At 37.0% G+C, this 20,883-nt stretch overlaps 1 protein-coding gene across 2 annotated transcripts in view; it reads right to left on the bottom strand.

Moving 5' to 3' along the window:
- EIF2AK4 (eukaryotic translation initiation factor 2 alpha kinase 4) overlaps positions 1-19,333 on the bottom strand; it is a 36,043-nt gene extending 16,710 nt beyond the window's left edge. For both annotated transcript variants that reach the window (XM_017741920.1, XM_017741919.1), the window contains exons 1-21: positions 19,214-19,333; positions 17,959-18,061; positions 15,211-15,384; positions 14,257-14,337; positions 13,657-13,805; positions 13,245-13,360; positions 12,419-12,576; positions 11,451-11,986; positions 10,967-11,076; positions 10,267-10,424; positions 9,506-9,918; positions 8,694-8,763; positions 7,515-7,598; positions 6,195-6,317; positions 5,648-5,752; positions 5,357-5,414; positions 4,583-4,662; positions 3,672-3,773; positions 3,037-3,087; positions 1,803-2,039; positions 1,121-1,196 (exon numbers count right to left, since the gene is read on the bottom strand). In XM_017741920.1, coding sequence (XP_017597409.1) covers positions 1,121-1,196; positions 1,803-2,039; positions 3,037-3,087; positions 3,672-3,773; positions 4,583-4,662; positions 5,357-5,414; positions 5,648-5,752; positions 6,195-6,317; positions 7,515-7,598; positions 8,694-8,763; positions 9,506-9,918; positions 10,267-10,424; positions 10,967-11,076; positions 11,451-11,986; positions 12,419-12,576; positions 13,245-13,360; positions 13,657-13,805; positions 14,257-14,337; positions 15,211-15,381 — 2,878 coding nt within the window. In that variant the 5' untranslated portion in view covers positions 15,382-15,384; positions 17,959-18,061; positions 19,214-19,333. The remainder of the gene's footprint in view (positions 1-1,120; positions 1,197-1,802; positions 2,040-3,036; positions 3,088-3,671; positions 3,774-4,582; positions 4,663-5,356; positions 5,415-5,647; positions 5,753-6,194; positions 6,318-7,514; positions 7,599-8,693; positions 8,764-9,505; positions 9,919-10,266; positions 10,425-10,966; positions 11,077-11,450; positions 11,987-12,418; positions 12,577-13,244; positions 13,361-13,656; positions 13,806-14,256; positions 14,338-15,210; positions 15,385-17,958; positions 18,062-19,213) is intronic.
- Between the last annotated feature and the right edge of the window lie 1,550 nt (positions 19,334-20,883).

Below are 20,883 nucleotides of genomic sequence, written 5' to 3' on the forward strand. Positions count from 1 at the left end.
TATATTTTGCAACCATCTATCTGTATGAATCCAATCTTCATTACTATTAATAATACCACTTATTACTGAAAAATAGTTTCCTGTTTTAAAGTCTCTAGTGATTCTCAATCAAATATTATTGAAGCTTAACTCAATTAGATTTCAATATAAACTTTTAAATGAGAAAAAAAGATCTCTCAGATAGAAAGAAATTCTTCTAACCATCACAGATGTCAGAGACAATCTAATGGAAAAAAAAAAAAAAAATACGCAATCCCCATTATTTTTCCAAAAGAATGAAAACATTTCAGTCTCTAAAAAGCTGACAAACTTTCCCAAGTCTGTCAAGCTTTAAGGAGTGGGGGAAGAGAGTAAATTGTTCCCTGACTTCGCATTTCTCGGTCTCTTACTCTTTGGTATTGCCAAACTTTGATCATGCTTAATCAGATGATGATTTACTAGGAAAACTCCTAGTTTCTATTTCAAAATTCTCTGTTTTTATATAAAATAGTATCATGAACACCTGTAAGCCAACACAATTTATAAAATTTCAAGTGTGACAACAGCTGCATAAATTTTCTTCTTCTCAAAAAATAATTTTAAGCAAATACTAATATTAATGACTGGATAGATTCCTGGAAAGGAAAACAGAAGACATCATGGCATAAGCTTTGGCTCGGGAAACTCCTGAACAGCACAGCATTGCCAAGAATACTATCACTGGAAGTACCACTACACACTTGCTCCGTTTCCATGCTCTCCCTTATGCCCTTCCCATTCTGGCTGTTCAAAGACAGGTTGCTGTGCTACATGGATGCCTGGTCTTCCACTACGAGCTGCCCTTATACTCAGATGCAGATTTTGCATAACAGCCTCCACCTCTAAAAGCTTATACAGATTTATCAGAACAACTGTATACATTCAAAAATATAATGAAGATTTTTACTCTTCTTTCTGTGTAAATCATTCAGATTTTATGTTAGTAGCTATTACTGGAATGACAAAATAACAGAAGAAAACATTATAAAAACTTCAAATGATGTACAACTACTGAACATATTTTCTGATTTCTCTTATAGCAGTAAACCCATTCCATTCAATCACAAAAAAGGTAATTAATGACTTTTGTAAACACACCCACCGTGTCTTTTAAATATCCGGCTGACAATCTCACATACATGCTGCTGTATCTTGGCTGCCCAAATAGAAAAACTACCCTGAAACCATCACAAATAAAAAGTACATATATAATTCAGGTGCGATGAACACTCCATGTAGGCAATCATTCCATGTAATATAGGCAATAAACATTCTGCTATCTCATCCCACTATAAAAAACTGAAATGCTTACATAATAAAAAAGAACTACAGCTATACGAAGCATTATTGTACTGTGTTACCTTGAATTTCTATGGATTTAGAAAGATTCAAGAGCTGATAAACTAAGAAAAATCACGTCAATTAAAAAGGGAAGAAAACATCCAGAGGCAACACTTCCTGCTGACAACCAGTCAACGATTAGTTTGACAGGAATTCAGAGTAAAGAAAGTCATCATCTGGACATAAGCTTAAAGCTTTAGCTGCTACAATCAAACACTGCTGGTTTCTTCACTGAAGAATGAATGTAAGGTTCAAATGGGAAGTGGCTTTTCAAACCCACACAGTAGAGACTGTAATTTTAAACGGGAACCAATGGCAAGGTGAATGTTCAGTTAATGCAATTCACTCAAACACACTAGAGGTTTACCCATATAAGCATATTTTTGAAAAATTCAACACAGGGTAAAAAGCCAAACCCACACATCCCCTGAACACTTACAAACCTTCAGCATATCACTGTCATAAGTATAGTCTATTGCTGGAGATATACGCTGTGAAAATATCTGACTCATCATAGTCCGGTAGGCCTTCCCATCCACATTTGCTAAGGTATGGTGGAGGACTTCATGGAGTTCAGACTCTTCCATTTGTGGTGGTGGAAGATGTTCACTTTTTAACAGCTCCACAGCTGTTGGCCGTGCTGCAGGATCATGGTTCAGGAGCCATGTAATAACCAATCTCTACAAATTAAATCAAAATATTACAGATTAGAAACATTTTATAAGTTAACAGTATTTACAACAAACTTGGTAGTCACACCACTACAATAACAAACTATGAGACGCTACAGGGGACAGAACAGCAGAATCTAAATCTTTTGGGTGTATATTATTTGCTAAGTAAATTCTGAATATCTTTTATTATCATCTGAACAAATTTACTAAACCACACAAATTATTAGACCTGTGCCTCCTGGGATGACAAAATATGTAGTATCCTTATCCTTTATTGTTCCACGGTATGCTAGCTCTGACATCTCTTTATCAACCAAGCTAAGAAAAAGCAGAATTGCATGCTCAGAATCAAAGACTTGAGAGGTACAAATATTAGAGAAGGGGGAATCTTTCTGGCATATTTCAGTGAAATATACAAGATGGAAATGTTTTTATGGTACTAGTAACATGCAAATTGCTGTTTTACAAGCATAACAGACAAAAAGCTAATACTAATGGTCAACGAAAGAGTTGATTAGCAGAAGGATAAAGCTACCTAGATGGTTCAGAGAAGATTACACTGTCCCTTATCACTTCATTACTCTGCCATGGAGGCCTCCAGAACACGCCCTTGGCAGCTCTTGCAAGCAGCCAATTGAGCTTGCTCATCTCTTTCTGTTCTGTGACAGATTTCTTTCAAAAAGTTTAAGTTAAAAGTTAAACAATTGAGCTGCCACTTCTCTGAGCATAAAAAGCCAAAACTGTCCCTCAGAGCTAGAAAAGCATGCCAGTGAACTATAAATTTCTTTATGACTGTGCTCTGAGAATTTTGTTGGTAAATATATTTCCATGTCAACTTAGAACATTCTTTTGAGATTTCATTTCCTTACCTTGTTCTAATATCACGTAGTAAGAACTTGGCAGTGAATACTAGTGGGGAATTAAGTGGGAAATTAAGGGGGAAAATTATAATTAATGTTTCCTGACAGGGAATACCTAATAGTTATAATATCATCAAAACTACCTGCTTTGCATGCTTGACTTCATCGAAGTCCTTAGGAAATACAATTGCAGGCTAACAAAACAAAAAACAAAATCCACATTTCAATTTTAACAGGCAGTTCAGATTGCTCAGATTAGCCTTATTTTTAGGTTCTACATATTTAAACAGAGAAACTAAGCATTCCACTGCCCATGAATAAATAAACAACAAAACCCCAAACAAACAAACAAACCCCCCACACGGCAAATTTAATTTGAAGAGCTAAAAGGAAAAAGAATGCTTTGATGTTGTTTCGTACAATGAAAATACAACCCATAATCCAAGCATTTACCAACTACAAATACCAACTGATTCCTGAGAAAGGCCCACCAGGCCTAAAGCTAGGTATACTAAAGAGATGATTCCTTTATCTGACATGTAAAAATTAATTTCACAGACAGAACACTGACTGCTGGCAATACCATTAGAATCCACAGTGCATTAAAGGAATGTCAGTGTATCAGCTCCAATTGTATTCTTCACTTTTCAAGATATGTTTTACAAACCTTGTTTTTAAGCACTCCCTATGGCAACATTTTTTTGCTATATTTTCCATCATTTTTCTTAACAAACTATTTGATGCATAGAATTAGTATGTTTCATATCTGGGTACTTACAAGCCTTAGCTGACCAAGAACAAAGATCCTTTCTGATGCAGTATTCATAGGATGGTAACACATCTCAAAGAATATTATACCTAGGCTGAACAGGTCCACTTTCTAAGGAAGAAAAACACCCAAAAACTTATATGTAGTACCTATCAATTCTCTGAAGATGAAAATAGCAGAGGAAAAAAAAAAATGTTTAGGCTAAATTTCAAAGTCTATTAAAGCTGGAGAGAAGGCTGGGGTTTTTTCCTGTGTCTTTTTGTGTGTTTTTTATTATTTTTGTTTTTAAAGCTTTTTTGTTAGAAGACACAACCCATTAAGATTTGCTAGACTTTAAAGCCTATCATCTAGCATCTGGAAGTCTTCAAGGACAAGTTGAATGGGGCTTGAAGCAATCTGGTCTAGTGGAAGGTGACCCTGCCCACGGCAGGGTGTTGGAACTGGATAAGCTTTGGGGTCCTTTTCAACCTAAACCATTCTATAATTCTATGACCCCCACTTTGAAAACATTTTCTTGCTTTGAAATTCAGTCTGTCTCTGCACATAAACAGGATTCTCTTTGACAGAAAAAATGCACCCCCACCTCCCACAGTCAAGGTCTAGAAATCCAGAACAGCAATATATGCTTTATTACCTTAACTAAAGACGGTAAGATTTCTATCCTATTCAGTTATAAAGGTCCTCCATGATTACATGCTTTCAATTTAAAGTCGCTTGCATCTAGTCATGATCAAGCACAGGCAGAAAAACTGACTTGCCCACATCCTTCTACCCTTGGTTTCCTCTTGAAGGAATGATTAATCCCCCTGATTATCACAGGAGTCCCACCACACATCTTTGTCAAGGAGAAATGACCCAAATCATAGCTGGTACATCTTAGATTCCATGCTACCTTTTCATTAGGTCTACTCCAATCATACCTGATTGTATGTAGATTTAGTGCTTCCTTGGACCTCTGGGCTGACATACAGCGCAGTGCCAACCATCCCTGTCAAGTTACCTGTGTGGCAAAAGATGAGAGCACCAGTTTCAAGAAAGTGGGAGAGAAATGCAGCATCCACGTCCAGAAAAAACTCAGTCATGTTCTCTGTCTTCTAGGCTGGAGTGCAGTCCTTACTAAGAGAGACCCAGCTGAGAATACTTTGACAAACAGACAGTTCTTACCTTCACACATCAAGTACCTGTGTCTATCTGTAGTAGCTAAACTTATCTACTGCTTTACAGATTTGTAGTAGTAGGTCAGCACACAAATATTACAACTAAATTTCACTGCCATTACACCTGTCTTTAAATGTACCATGTACTAAAGTTTCCTTAAAACAACAAATTCAGACTCTAACAAAAACCAAGCCAACCAACCAAGGACGCTGAAGTCTTGATATTGTCCTGTATAGGCAAGAGAATACAAGGGCAGATGGAACAGATATACCAGATCTCTATATACCTCACCATGAGGAAAGCACTGATCTATGGCAGAAGGCTAGCAGAGATAACAAATTAATTCTTAGATAAGAGGCAAAACTACCAGATTATAACACAGGCACCCAACTTGGTGGCTGGGGGTCCCACCCCTGGCCTCAGTAAAGAGAAGTTTTATTTTCAAAGAACAAACGAAAATTCTAACAGAATGTACAAGACCAGTGAATATAATGTTTGCTTAAAATAATTTAGAGCAAGTTGCAACGTAAACTAACCTGATGGGTCAGACACAGCAGAACCATCCGAGAGATTTTCCTCTTGTTTAGAGACCACCTGAAACCAGCAAAACAGTCATGTTGTAAATGACACATGAAATGCTTCTGTTGGCTTTTCTTGTTACTTCTGTTGGCACTGCATGGTTTAATTCTATAACCTCACAAATTTAAAAGAAGTTTAGAGCATTCTCAATATATGAACATTGTGGTCATTTAACTTATGTTTTATTTTTCAAGTAATTACATTACCAAATTCAAGGGGTTTTTTCATTCACTTCAAGCTGTACTTACTGCATTTGCTGGATAATCTGTAGCTAAACCAAAATCACCAATTTTCACATGATCATCTGAATCTAAAAAAATGTTCACAGGTTTCAAGTCTCTGTGGATCATTCCCTGTTACAGGAGGAGAATAAAAAAAGACCCACTGCATATTAAACAATAAACAAGATTCAAAATAAGTCTTTATAATAGACTGGAAAATCATAATACATATTTTTATTACAGAGGGAAATCTATTGCATTAAGTCACTGAAGATCAGTCTTGAAGACTGACTATAGTTTGTAGCCCAGAAGCTAGAAACAATTTTCAGTGCTACCAGATACCTAACAGAATGTTTTTAAAAGATGGTCAAATTTTTATGACAAATGGGTAAAATCTGAAGCAGTTCATTATAAAAATCATGTTAATGATAAAATATAATAAACCCCAAGAATAGACTAATAATGGAAAGGGCAAAGAGAGGAAACTTGCTAATAAATGAACATGAAGAAACCCATAAAGAAAGAGGCATAACACAGATATTATGCGCAGGTCATAACTATCATATTTACTAACCTTTTCATGGATGTAAGCTAACCCATCCAAAATTTCTCGGAAAAGCCTCCAAAGCCGACTTGTATCTTCATACAATCCTTGGTCAATAGTGTCCCTTAATGTGCTCTTCTCACAATACTCCATCTTCAGTTGTGCATGCATAGAGGACAGAGGAAGAAAGAACAATTTTGTCAAGAAAAGAGACTATCAGAAACTTGTATCTGTACACATATTAATGTCAGGGCTCAGGAGCAAATAGTTTCACCAAAACATTCAGCTATTTGGAATTTTCCTGACAGCTGTCTTTTAGCTACAAACATGCGCTCACTTCTGGGTCCTACCTCATTTTCTGGGACAATCCTAGGAGCTTGCAGCAGCATATTCTCTAACATAAACATTAACAACAAGGTGGAACCAGCCAAGCCATAATATGTGATAAAGCCAAACCCCAAAGAATCTCTAGCTTTATTTCACTTGGCATCTTAGCTGCTTTTATTATGAATATACACAACACACGCAAACAAGTGTCTTAAAATGTAATTCCACCTACTTGTAACTTCCTTCCAGACAAGCTCTAGCATTAAGTGCATTATAAAAAATTGCACATTACCACAGAATAGTTAGCTATGATAGACTGTTTCTGGGAGAAGTTGACTACTCCTAACACAAAGGAGGTGCCAGTAGAATAGCCTGAAATTGCAACCCTGCAGGAGTTTCATTTTGTGCCTACTGTTAGAGCCATACAATGGCTTTACAGATTACTGATTTCTATTAAAATAAAGTACATACACAATGCCGTGCTTTTGAAGAGAATGAGGAAGTTTCCACATCTGTGAAACACAATTTCCTCTCTGGAATTTAACACGGTAGACTTCAAGTCTACATTGGGAATTAACACCATAACCAAACTGAGGAACACCAGCTACAGTGTTGGGGATTGGGATGGATATTCTCAACAAATAAGCACAAGGCGAAAGAATGCTTTGAAAGGCATGGACTCAAAGGTTGGCTGCCTGGGCTGTACTGTGGTTAGGTCAGGAACTGCCAACTTTTACTTGTACACGAGCAACACCAGTTACCTTATTATGCACTATAGTAGTAAAAAACTTTGCTCTCTCCAGTCACAAATATAGAGACTTGGAAGGCATAAAAAACCACATGCACGGCACAGTGCCTTCCACCATGCAAGCCTTCAAAAACACAGTCCATTGCACAAACAGCACTGAACTTACTCATTTGCATTTTTAAAGGTCATTACTTTTCTCATGAAAAGCAGCAACTAGTCTCTGCAGGTTGACATAAACAGTATCCTTTCATGTGAACACACGAGCACATTTGTACCTGAATGTACAGATAATGCACTGTCTGAATGACTGGTGTCCTGTCTTCTCCTCCATGGCTGCTCTTTTCATTACCTTCTTCATTCTTTATCACAATAAAAGTAACAGAACAGTTAGCTACAGAAAGCTGTGCACTTTTTTATTATGCATACTACTATTTTTTAATGGCTGGAATACACTGATGAGAACTCAGCTTCTATGGGTAGGTTTGAAAAACAGCAAAATAATACAACGACATTTTTGTAATACCACTGTGTCTAAATAAACTAGAAAAGCAGGAGTGGTGAACCCTCAAAGTGAAAATGAGTAACATTTTGCCATCATTAGACACTGAAGGGAAAGAATTCTGGAAAATCTGGATGAAGCTTAAATTTCAAGAGAAAAAGATAAAATTTGAAACTAAAAGAAAGCTTACTTGATACATAATGCAACTACCACCCTCAATCAAAAATTTTGGTACGGTGTGTGTATATATGTATAATGACAAAAGAATGCACTACCATATTGTTAAATTATATATTGAAAATTTTTTCATGCCAATGTACATTATAACAGAAAGAGGAAAGGGATGAAGCTTTAAATAAAAGCATGTTACAGATCATCAGGACTGGCAGTGACATATTCTAGAGGCTGTAGAAAAGCGTGCATTAGCTTTCTAGTGATACAGGGCACTGACTGTCCACAGCAAGTGCTGTGACACAATCTTAAAGTCAACTAAAACCTTAGACATTACAACGACTTCCCCTCCCTTTCTGTCTGCCAGCAATACGTATTTTGTCTGCTTTAAAAAGGGGCTATGAACAGATATATTGGTTGAAAGCACCTAAGTGCAGAACAGAATTTCAACTTTGAGATGGTGTAAGACCGTGTAATCCATATGGCTAACTGTTAAGTCATAAATACACTGAAGTGTTAAATTTGCAATAACCTGGGTCATGACTAAAAAATACTCATATTTAGCTCAATAAACAGTATAGGAAACAGATCCAGATTAGCTGCATCAGACTGATTTTTATGGAATGCAGCTCACAATGGCACACCACTCACTCTAACAGAACATAACCTTACATGTTTCTGTACTTACATCAGAAGTTAAATAAAACTTCCTAACTGACCTGTTTACTTGTCAAAGGCTATTTTATTATATTTTAATTTTCACTAACTTTATCTTTACACCTACCAGAGAATGACCTTTACTGTTTTCATCCTCATTATCAAAAATTATTTCACTTTCAGAATCTGTGGTTGGCCTGTTTAAAAAATAGAAAGGAAAAAACCTCAAAAGTTCTGCATACCGAGAAATATTTACTAAAGAATCTGGAAATTATTCAGAGGAAAATAAGAAAATCTAAGCTTCTACTGAAGACTTTCTATACGCCTTAAACAAAAAAGCAAAACGAAACAATACCCAGAAAAGCATCCTGCTTGCAAAGCAACACTTCCTTTGACAGTCCAGTCTCTAAAAGGGAAGGTGTATATTTGCATCAGTAAAATTTAATTACTATTTTCAGTAAGCAAAACTGAGAAGTTTACTTACTTGCTTATACAAAAAAATGACTGTGAGTGAGAAAACCCAACCATACACAGAGGAAGGTATGGAATACATTAATAAAAACCAAAACAAAAAAGAAAGGGCAAGTTTGATATTTTTCAAGATTTGTAATATTTCTGTTACTGTTTATTAAAAAACTTGAATCTCAAGGCTGGAAAAGACAACCAAACATAACAGTCATGCATTCTGGCAGAAATAATAAGAAGCTTCAAGAAGACTACACCAAAAAATTTTCCATGTAGACTGACAATCTTATCTAGAAAATTTCCTCTTCCTGGCTATCTGACTGCTGGCAAGTACACTAGTTTTGAACAAGGGGACAAAATAAACATACTGTGAACTACTGCTGACAAAAGAAACAAGAACGATAATAAGGCACAAACTTGGGAAAACTAACTCTGCTCACGCTCCCTATAGTGCCAGTACTGAAGCCTACTCACAAAATTGAATGCGAGAACACGCCATCACCATCATCGTCGTCATCACTGGACTCCTGATCAGCTCCACTGAATTTGTTGCTGGAGGATCTTTCACATGAAGTACTCCACTCAACTGAACTTGTCAAACACGGAGGAGGAGCATTAGTTTCCACATCACTTGTCTCCTCAGGGGAAAGGATGAAGAGACCAGCTTTGGGGTGCATTCTTCTCTCTTCGGTTGCTTCAGATGTTGACACAGTGGGAACAGGACTTTCATGTTTTTCTATCCAAGCATTGTAATACCTCACAATATTCTCATGGTTCAAGCGGGAGAGTAAAGTTACCTCCCCCTTAATCCTCCGAAATTGCTTGCTGGTAGGGTTTATGCGAATGCGTTTCACAGCATAATAGCAACCATCAAGCTTATTTCTCACCTGCAAAATTCAAATTAATGTAAAGTCAAACACTTACAAACGCCTTACCAAGCAGAGCTAGAAGAAGAATAATTTCACAGTATAGGAAGTCTTCCTTTCACCTGGAAAATGACTACAATTCAAATGCAAGGTTCCCCATACTGCAGGCTTCTTCCCCAATCTCCTAGCAACCTCTTGCAAGAAACTTTTCAGACTTCGCAGTTCCAGATAAAAACCTCAACACAGGCACAGCACACTAGCACACAGTAAATAAAACCATGCAAACATTGAATATATTGTTTTGCTTCAGAGAAAACAAAACATATCCCCAAAAAGATTTCCACAGAGGAAACAATTTTTATACCATACCTTGATGACTGCTCCAAAAGCCCCTTTACCAAGTAATTTTAGCTCTTCAAACTCATTATAGTATCGTGAAAATTGTCTCTGTGTTTCTGTGAAGAACGAAGCGCTGGATATCCGACTGCTGGGCACAACTGTCTCCATGCAATCTATACCTGCTGAATCTGTAATGAAGACAAAGCTACCATTGCTGGCAATATAGGGAGAAGGCACTAGGGACTGCCAAATAAGGATCAAGGAGACAAAACCTAAATAACTTCAAGTGCAATTAAAACCTAAAATACAGAAGTGCTCTGCTGTGTAGAGTTAAGTTCTAGTACAAGCATAAACCTTAATACTTATAAACATGAATGATGCTGGACAAAGGAATGATTTTAACAAGAAGGTAAGAAGGTAAGAAGGAAAGAAGTCTCACTGGAACACCCTCTTCCAAAGACGAAGTTAAGTCTACATGTACACCATGCAGGAGGTGAATGAGTTTACATGTTTCTTTAAAGCATGAGCTGCTTCTATTGAAGAAAAAACAGTCGTCAGTCCACCCCAGCCAGTCTTGGACAGAGGTGCTAAAGACCACACTACCTTTTAGGTTAGTTAATGTAACGCACTTGTGCAGTCTTGTGAAGCTGTAGCACAGCTCAATTTTTCTCTTACTGCAGGCATGTAGTCCACTTATTTAGCAGAATACAGGAAGAATTAAATTCCTTACCATCTAGATTTTCATCAGCTACAGGTATTTTTATTCGTGCAATGTTTATAAAACTATGTTGTAGCAACTGCTGAGGAGTCCATCTTTCTTTATCTTCCAAGCAAACGCACCTGTTAGCAAACCACAGAGAGAACTATTCCATGTCTGACACAAATGTTAGAAGAGTTCTAGTTATATTTAAGAAATTATTACCCCCACCATTCAGGCAGGAGTAGGAAGCAAAGACAGACTAAATGACTTATCCACAGTGATATACAGTTGGTGGCAGAGCAGAGAAAAAGACAGCACCAAACCTGCTCTCCCAAATCCCAGATTAGCAGCCCAAGCCATGAGAGCAATCATCTCTTCTACAAAAACTACAACTAGAGACACAGGAGGATTTAGTTATTCTTTGCAAAAGCTGTTAAAATCTTTAAAAAAAAAAAAAAAAAAAAAAAAAAGGAAAAATCAAAGACAAGAAGAAACAGGAATGTGACAAACATACTTTTCCAGAAAGTCTTGAAAGTCAGCAGGTAAACTGGTAGGAACAGCAACTGGGAATTCCTTGGTTACTTGACCCTGGCTCAGTGAAAGCAAAAGCAAGCCCAGACGCCATACATCTCCTTTTTTTCCAGGCTTGTTGGGAAGACCATCCTCACTAAAACGAACCTTGGTTTGCTCAAAAACATCTGCTTTGCAGATGTCAGCTAAGCGCTTGGAAATGCTGTAGTCTGTGACCTTGATGTTTCCTTCAGCATCTACCAGGACACTGGAAGCACAAAGGACCTTGTGCACTACTGAATTATTGTGCAAGTAGTCGAGAGCTGACAAGATCTGGATCACATAATGGCGCAGCTGCTCAACTGGAACAGGAGTCTCCTTGTGTAAGTACGTAGAAAGGCTGCAGCCACTTATGTGCTCCACTAAAATATCCACCACAATTGAGTCGTCCCGCTCTTTGAGGTTCATACATTTATAATGCACTATGTTTGGGTGACTTAGCTTTGCCAGTGAGCTGAACTCTGTTTCTGCTCCCTGAAGCTGGTAGAGAAACACAACATAACATGCATTTTGTCACATCTTGGAACACACTTCCAATAAAATATGTAGCATATACAAAATACGTATAAAATACATGACATCCTCATACTTTTCTAAAAGGAAGTACTGTGCACTGGGGAAAGTACAGCTTTGCTTTCTAACAAGTAAACTTGGTTCCCTCTTTCTTCAGAATTTTAGTACTTTATTCTTTTATTTATGCATACTTGCAAACACTTTCTTGCATTTGTATTATTGCAAAGGGAACTCCTGAATACCCCAACATCTCATCTTCTTTCATGCAGATGCTCTAAATGATTAGCATTTTCAAGTTAATTACTACCCTCTCAAGTTTATATTAAACTTGCAGCCTGAAGAAAAACACTGAACCTCAACCTAAACTTTATTAAGCCAAATGCAAAATACAGGCATTACCTGTTTCTTAGACTTCTCAATCTTTTCTATTTCATGAGTTGTAAGAAACCTTCCCATCTTTTTTTGCCAGTGCAGAACCCACTCATATATTAGAACAAAGTCTCCACTGTGAATTTCCAAGGCATTGTAGACAGATTTACCAAGCTGTTCATCCTTTCCTATACACAAAGGGAGAGAAGAGGAACATGGCTTCTTCTGTTTCTAAGGATCTGGCAAGAGCTCCTGCAAATGCTAAATAAATACCAGTAAGCCTGTTTTCTAAAGCCAGAAACATAAACCTACTTACAAGTAGACAAGAGACATATCTATATTGTAAGTATGGAAAATATCAGGCTTGATGAGACTGAATGCTATGTAACAGTACTCAAAAGAAAGCAATAGCACATTGACAAAAAACTACTGCACATCTTCAAGAATTTAAAGTTTTAATAAATGAACAACCTTCCTGCTTAGCAAATGCCAGCTCTACACATAGTAACATAATTGTTCATCCTCAAACTGCAAAACAATAAAGTTTTCCTTTCTTGAGAGACCTTGAGGCTGTTCACCCATCCACTGAGGAAGTGCTATGTTGAAAACAAACAGTGAAAACATTTGATGGTCTGTCCACATGGGCACTTCATGGAGGTCTTCCAGCTCTGAAAGTCTCCTGTGATGTCCTGTATTAATGATTTTGCTAAACCTGCTGCTTTTATGCCATTGCTATCAGCAGAAACAGAAGCAGAGTAAGTACGCATCTCCAGCCCTCTGCTTATCAGTGGTTTCACATGTTACTGAAAGCATCCCAAACCCCAGCATTTCAAGCTGCAATTGTAATTTTGCTTACCTAGACATTTTCCTTTATGGACAGTAAGTTGTCCAGCACCACTTGTGCTGAAGTTCAAAACTTCATGATTTCCAGGGGACTCTTCATTATTACTAACAGAAAGCTGGCGTTCCCGTCTGAAATGTGAAGAGAACATTTTTCTCCAACTCAGACATATAGTATATTTAAAGTCAGGAGTTGAATACAAACTTTCAAAATTGGAAAGTTTCCAAGTTATCCACAGCACATAGCTTAGTTAAACCATGACAAATGAAGGTAGTGGGGGAAGGGGACAGGAAAGAGACCAAAATGAGCAGGTGAACAACATGGCACACTATTCTCTTGCCTTCAAATTTCACTTTGTAATCTAATGTTTGCAACAGAATAAATAAATAAATCATTCTAAAAAAAATCCGTATGCAAACTGACATACTTTGAACGTCCAGCTGAATTTGGTCGGTGTTTATTATTCCCTCCGTGTTCCAAACAGCTCCCATTTAAGCGTGAAGCAACTCTGTGTCCTGCAGTATCTCTCCTGTGAGAATCTTCTGGATTCTTCAGAGCAGCTATTTCCAAACGTTCCTATAAATCAGGAAAGACACCAAGTAAGTACAGAAGTCACTCCTATCCTCGCATATGCAAGTACTTAGTTATTATTCCATGAAGTCATGCAGATGACAGAAGAAATACGTTTTCATAATAAATGTACATGTGAGACCAAAGAAGAAGTGCTGAGATTTCAGAAAGTACATTTCCACACTGTCTGGGGCAGAATGTAAAGAAACTGGAAACGTTAATATACCAGCTTTTTTCTCTTCCTGTTTGAAAATATCCACCTTGGTACACTCAAGATGCTAGTCTATTCCAGATATAAACCCCAGAAATAATCAAGAACCTCTTTTAATTCAGATCTACTAAAGGCCCTGAATAAGAGAAGATGTCCTAGAAGATTTCAAATTTTTACACGTACTGTTACAGTCCTGGGAAGAACTTACTGCAATGTTTTTTTTGCACACCTGCTTAGAAAGAATACCTGTTTGGCAATCTCTTTCTTTTTTCTTTCTTCCCTTTTCTCTTCCTCCCTTCTCTGAATCTCATTAAGGATTTCACGTTGCTGAAATGAATTTCAGTATTGTTAGAGATGCAACAGTACATGCAGTGCAACTGCTAAAATCTTACCCTGATTTAAAAGAAAAAAGCTATGATGCTGATTTTTCAGAAGCGTTTAAAAGAGGACTTAGAGGATGTCACAAGAACAAAAAAATTGAAGTCAAATTAGCTCTCCTGAGGAAGTTAACAGTATCAATTGTATGATATAGGAGAATGGAATTGTAAATTACTTCTACTGCCAATAGAATTGCAAATTACTTCTACTGCCAGACCCAAAAATAAAGTTTCACACACAAAAAAAGACAGGGAGATAAACCCAAACAATCTTTTAAAAACCAGAGCTATTCTATCCATATTCCCCACAGAGTGGAAACCTCACACTACCAGCCCCTGTGAGACTCGGATGAATCCCTTCATTTCTAGTGAAGGATGGTGGTGGTGTGACCTCTCCTTAGATTAAATTTGGTGCTCTCTAGAGATGTCTGTCACAGTGAATATTCCAGTCACCCTAAGAGCAAAAGAAGGTATGATAGCCTGTCTGCCTGGCTAACGCTTCCTAGTTTAAGATTGAATGCATTTAATATGCACATTTGCTTACACTTTTGTATAAGGTCCTCTTGATAAGTGATTTGCATAGGATGAGAAATCAACATTTAGGTTTGTTTCAGGCATAAATATTCCCCAGGGTTAAAACCACATCATTAAAATATTACAATTACAGCAGCAGATTGTTCATATAGTACATATTGATCCACTCATACTGGCAGGTCTGACAAGTTAATAATTCACTAAAACTCACCATTATGCAGAGTGATTTTAAAATCATGATTATGTTATTTTGAGAATATATGGTTATTCATACTTTGTTTTCTCTTACCTCCTGCTCTTCTCTTCTCTTAACTTCTTGTGCCCTACGCAGTTCCTCCTGAGCCAATCTTTCCTGTTCTTTTTGATGATTTTTTAGCATTTCTTCATGAAAAGACTTGGAAGGTGGTTTATTATACTCACTGAGAAATGACTGTACATGGTCAGCAAGTTCAAATATCATCACCTGAAAAAAAAAAAAATGAATGACATGCAGAGTCAAATGATAGCCAAATGATACCCAACCCAAAAAGCAACACAGCAGAAGCATGATGGCCAATTTTTTTACTTATCAAGGAGAATTTACCATATTTCTCTATTTATTAATAAACTGTAACAGGAAAAATCCCTGACCACAGTAGAAAAGATTGCAAAAATTACTGGAAGTCAGACAACCCAAGTCATCTTATTTTTCTAAAAGAAAAGTAAAATTTAAAAATCACATTCTCATCTTCTTTTAGGCATGATTTTTCTACTCCCAAAGATACGGGTTTATGACATACGAGCTACAACAAAACAAATCTTTTGCACTTATCTGTTAGTGCACCTACTCCTACGAAACAGTTACTTATTTCTCTAGTAACAGCAAATCCAACCCTTCCTGCACAGAGCAGTCCCCCAGTTAGAACTGTAAGTCACATAAGGCATTCCATATTCATATAACCACGACTACTAAAATAGAAAACTGAAAACTCTGCTCAGCTGAATTCTGCTATATGGCTTGCCAGCTTGGAATCAATTTTCACTTACTGTTTACCTGTGTATGTATTGATAATCTATTGACCTGTCAGGGCTTAAGCTTTCAGCAGTCTAGTAGCATCCCCTTATTAATTCAAGCAATCTACACTGCTAATAGACCATCTTAGCTCTAAAATTAAAGAATAGTCCAGAACAAAGGTGCAGTCAGCAGGAGCACTGAGCAGGATTTGCATGTACAGGTGGGAGATCAGCCAAATTAAATTGTACCATCTGCCTGTAACAGGGTGACATTTAGAAGATTCTCAAACACTGAATCCCCTGCTTGAAAGTAAGAATGAAGCCAGGAGGCAATTCAAAATAGAAAGAATAGCACAACATGCATAAATCTGACATGTGCAACTAAAATATCTTTCCCAGGTTACTGTTCAGAAGGCAAGGCAATCATTGCATGTAGACATATGTATCAAAAAAAAACCACCAAGAGAAGCTTCAATAATTAAAAAAAACACCAACAGTTTGCTGTTCAGTCTGAACAGGTGGCTGAGGTATTGAAAAACTTTCTATATCACAGAATAGAATTTAATAAGGCATAGCTGTCAACGTAGAGCAAAAAGTTATCTCCCTTTTGCTGCAGATAAAGTAATTCAGTAATAAATGCAACTGCATATGCCATTCATACAAAACATGTACATACATGTAACTCACAAACACATCTACACATTGCTGGAGCAAGCATGACTCTTGCTTTGGAAAATCAACATTAGGAAGATGTATGATATATTTTAGGTCCTTTCAGTGAGATCAGAAATCAAATTGGGATTTGATAACTCTTGGGGTCCGTTGTGAGCAGACCAAGTATATATTGCATGGTTTTGTGGTTACTTAGAGAATTTAACCCTTGTACTTCCGATGAATTGTCCATAGCACTGCCATTAGAAAAAACCAGCAAACAACAAACCCCACTCCCTAAATTCCAGAATACACCATTAAACTGCTTATTTCCAAAGATACTGAAAAAACTGAGGAAATTCTTGGTTATTGAACAGAATGAACAAAACAAATCTGGCTAAAAGAGTTATTTTGAAAGTATCTGCAGAAAAATTGGCAATCAAAATACAAGTATAGTACTCAAATGGAAAAAAAAGGCTTGATGTGGCAGGACTCAATGACAGACAGCTCTTGCTAAACCTGTAAAGTTGACAGGCGTGGGAAACTGAAAGCAAAATATTGTCCCATTTCAGCCTATTATAATGTACACAGCTGTGTAACTCTCACTTGTAAAAAGGCAAATGGAGCTATTCAAGCATGTTCACCTGCAATATTTCCAAATAGCAGTAAGAAACACCAAAACCCCTGCTTTCACCAAGAATTCTTTGCTTGCTCATAATTCTTTGAATCATTTCAGTCCTCAGCAACAACAGAAAGATATCATTAATACTAAACATACCTGAGGATGTATAAAATCCCTTAAAATAGATACAAGGGCTAAGCTTCACATATTTCTCCATCTTTCTCTTTTTACCCTGTTCCAGGGCAACCCAACTATCACTACTCCTAAACACAGAAGAAAAAAAGGCACAATGGCATGGAGTGACTGTGCTACGAAGTGTTGAACTGGTGTTGGAACAAAGGTCTCTTATCCTTCAGTTCAGCATTAGGTGAACAAGATCACATGGAAAAATTCCCCAGGTAACCACTGTTTGCCTAAACAGATACAGCCTCTTACAATATTCAAATTAATCTGAAAAGTGAAGAAAGCTCTCAGTTTTACAGTTATCATTGCTTTTCATACTGCCAAATAACTTAGAACCTTTAAACCTAATAACGTGAACCTTTAAACAGGAATAAAGCTTCCACCATTTATACATGCACTGGATTTTAAGAGGATTCACAGACTGGACTTCCATTAATTAGAAACATTCCTAAGAAAGACAGTCCCTCCTTCCTTAAAAGCAATGCAACTTACACTTCCAATGTGGATGTATTTCACTATATTATACCATACATTTTTAGAACTACTTAAGTCCAGAGTATATTTCTCAAGGAAGTGAAAAGCTCTTACCTCTCCACGGCGCTGTTTTGCCAGTTCAGCTAGTCTGGATTTTAGTTCATTTATTTTCTCATTTGACAAGCCTTTTGAATTTTTTAGTTGTATTTCAGGAACTCTGAGGGACGGCAACAAAACATAAAAAAGCCCTTATTAGAAAAACTGAGTGTAAAAAGCAACAGATTGTTGATAAAAACAGTGTGTGAGGGAAAAGGAATAGAGTTCATAGTTACTTGGCAATTAGTCAGTGGTCAAAGAAGCAGAATATAAATACTACATATACAAGATAAAGCCAGAAATACTGTATTAAATTCCCTACCATCAAATTTTCTGGTTTACCAGATTACCTGTTGGTTACACTTAACAGTAGAACTACCAAAGAAACCCTGCAGACTCTAATAATCCAGCACTTAACCACTAACTTACTGAACAAGCCATTTAAAATATTACTAGCATAACATTTAGATGTTTAAAATTTATTTATCACCACTATACAGATTACACAAACCCCAAGAAACAAATGCAATAAATAAATACTAGTTAAATTTAAAAAATATTTAAAATAAGGTAAACAAACAAAATATCTGTAGGTATGCTCTTTTAAACTAAAATGAAAAAAAAATGAGAGTAGCTGTTATGTCCTTGCTATAGGGTATAACTGAGCAATTACTTAGTAAGGAACAGCATTTCCCTTCTACAGCACTCATGCCACACCACAAATGGATGGACTGAAGGGAGTTATGCTTTGGACTATCAGTGGTATAAGGACTGAACAAAATGGGGCACCAACAGTTCACCCAGAAATCACTTGCCAACAAAATGCTGGGGCAGGCTGGTCACCCACAACCCCTTCTACACTCTCTATGGAGAACTCTTCCAAAAGGTAATCCAGCAGAAAACAGAACAGCAGATGGCCTTAAATCAAAAGGAAATTCAGTCTGTCTTAGCTGAAAGAGTCAGGAGTTGAAGAAGTTTAACAAGGGCACTAAGATAGTGGCAGGTACACCTGTGTTTATGTATCTCCAAGCTACAAACTGGGGCTGCAGTCTTGCACTGACAAACTCATCCCTGTTATTCTACGTTGCACAAAAGACTAAATCCAATTCAGGTGCAAAGTTTAGAGTTGCATATTATAAAATACCACAAGCTTAATAAATACTGACATGCAGAAAGCAAGACTAAGAGTGATGAATAAAGCTCCATGTTTTTTTCAACTTACACTTTACTATGGAAAGCAGAGAAAAAAGGTTATATTTGAATGTTCACTTACGTATCAGGGTAAGTATGTGGACACTTAACCCACAAGTCAACTTTGGCATACACTTCATTAGCACCAGTCAATCCCTGAGGACGCAGAACTAAATTAATTTCAGGAGGCTGTCGTACCTAAAATACAAAACAAAACTTCTGACTGAAAATGGTTGTTTGGTTTTGTTTTAATGAAAACACACAACTCTCAATCTATATTATAGTAGAATACAGCTTAGACCATCCAAACCATGAAAAAAATATGCTAATGTGTTGACATTGCTCAATAGGAGTGAGCTGGTCCACTTACTATCATGGTTTATCCAGCATATTTTTACAACTTCTTCAGATAAGTGTAGTTAAAGTCATTAGAAAGATGATTCAGACTGAGCAAAAATGAAGTTTTATAATAAAGCTTTTGTATTCTGCTTACTGTAAGGTAGCAGTAGAAAAAAAATTAAATAAACTTAACACATGTTATTTATATCACAAATTAAAGCATTCATTCTAAAAACAGCATTTTTGCTTTTGTGTTTAGATCATTAACACTAGGCATTCTTTTATTTTCTGACATGGCAACGGACCATAATGTCACACTGATATACACCTTACATGGCCAAACCAATGGACAGTAATTTTTTTGTAGTTGTATTTTGTGTTTTGCCATAAACCAGAATTTTAACAAGCATTGCCTTCCTCATCCCCAACCTGTTCAAATCACCTACTCAAAATCAAAATAAAGTAAAATATGCCCATATAAGCATTCCCAACTTTTTCTTTTCAATTAGGTTTAAAAACAAACAATAAAAACCAACAACAAAACAACCCAGCCCTCAGTGACATGAAAAGCAGATAGGGAAGTAAGACCACATGGAATAACAAATACAGAAACAGATGGTAACTACCCCCTTTGCTTTTCTAGCAAGGAGGAGAACATGCCAAGTCAAGAGGATGTCAGATATGACCTTCAATACAGAGTGAACCCTTCTGGAAACCCAACAAATTACTTATTCTTACCAAAGTTCATAAAAAGAGAAAAAAAACCGAAGTTCATAAAAAGTCCTTAGCTGCTGCAAAAAATTTAAGTTCAAGTCTATGGCACAAAAGAAAGCAAAGAATATATTGTGTAGACATTCAAGACAAAAGAATGTAAAAAGAAACAACAGTAAAAGTGAACTGGTGGAACAGAACAGAGCGACCATTAACTCCAGGTACAGGAAAACAGTATCACGGACACAGCTGGAAAGGAAGTATCAATTAAATGTGGACACGAAAGACAAATGGAAGAGAGTAGTAAGCACCAGACCTGAGCACTAACTAGTTGTAATTGAAAAACCCCAAACCTATAAAAACGAAAGCAAAATTATCATCACGGAAATAGCTGCACTGTGACAAAACCACAGCATATAAGAACTATGCAAGTATCATCATGTATACCGATGAGATGAATTAATTGAACAGGTATGTAATTACTAGCTTAAGGAATGAATTAAGAAACAATTTTTTAAAAGCCTGACAATTAATTAAAATGCGATTTACGAGCACAGCACTGATTATAGAGCGAGCGCGTCTATCTCGAGGATTAATCGCAAAGGCGGCCGGTTGCAGGGCTGGAGGAAGGACCGCGGGCACGCAGCGAGAGCCGCGACACGGCAGGCACGGAAGGCACGGACCGGCAGCAGCGAGGCACCG

This window comes from Corvus brachyrhynchos, unplaced genomic scaffold (genome assembly GCF_000691975.1).
Source record: "Corvus brachyrhynchos isolate BGI_N302 unplaced genomic scaffold, ASM69197v1 scaffold115, whole genome shotgun sequence".
In the NCBI taxonomy this organism is placed as follows: domain Eukaryota; kingdom Metazoa; phylum Chordata; class Aves; order Passeriformes; family Corvidae; genus Corvus; species Corvus brachyrhynchos.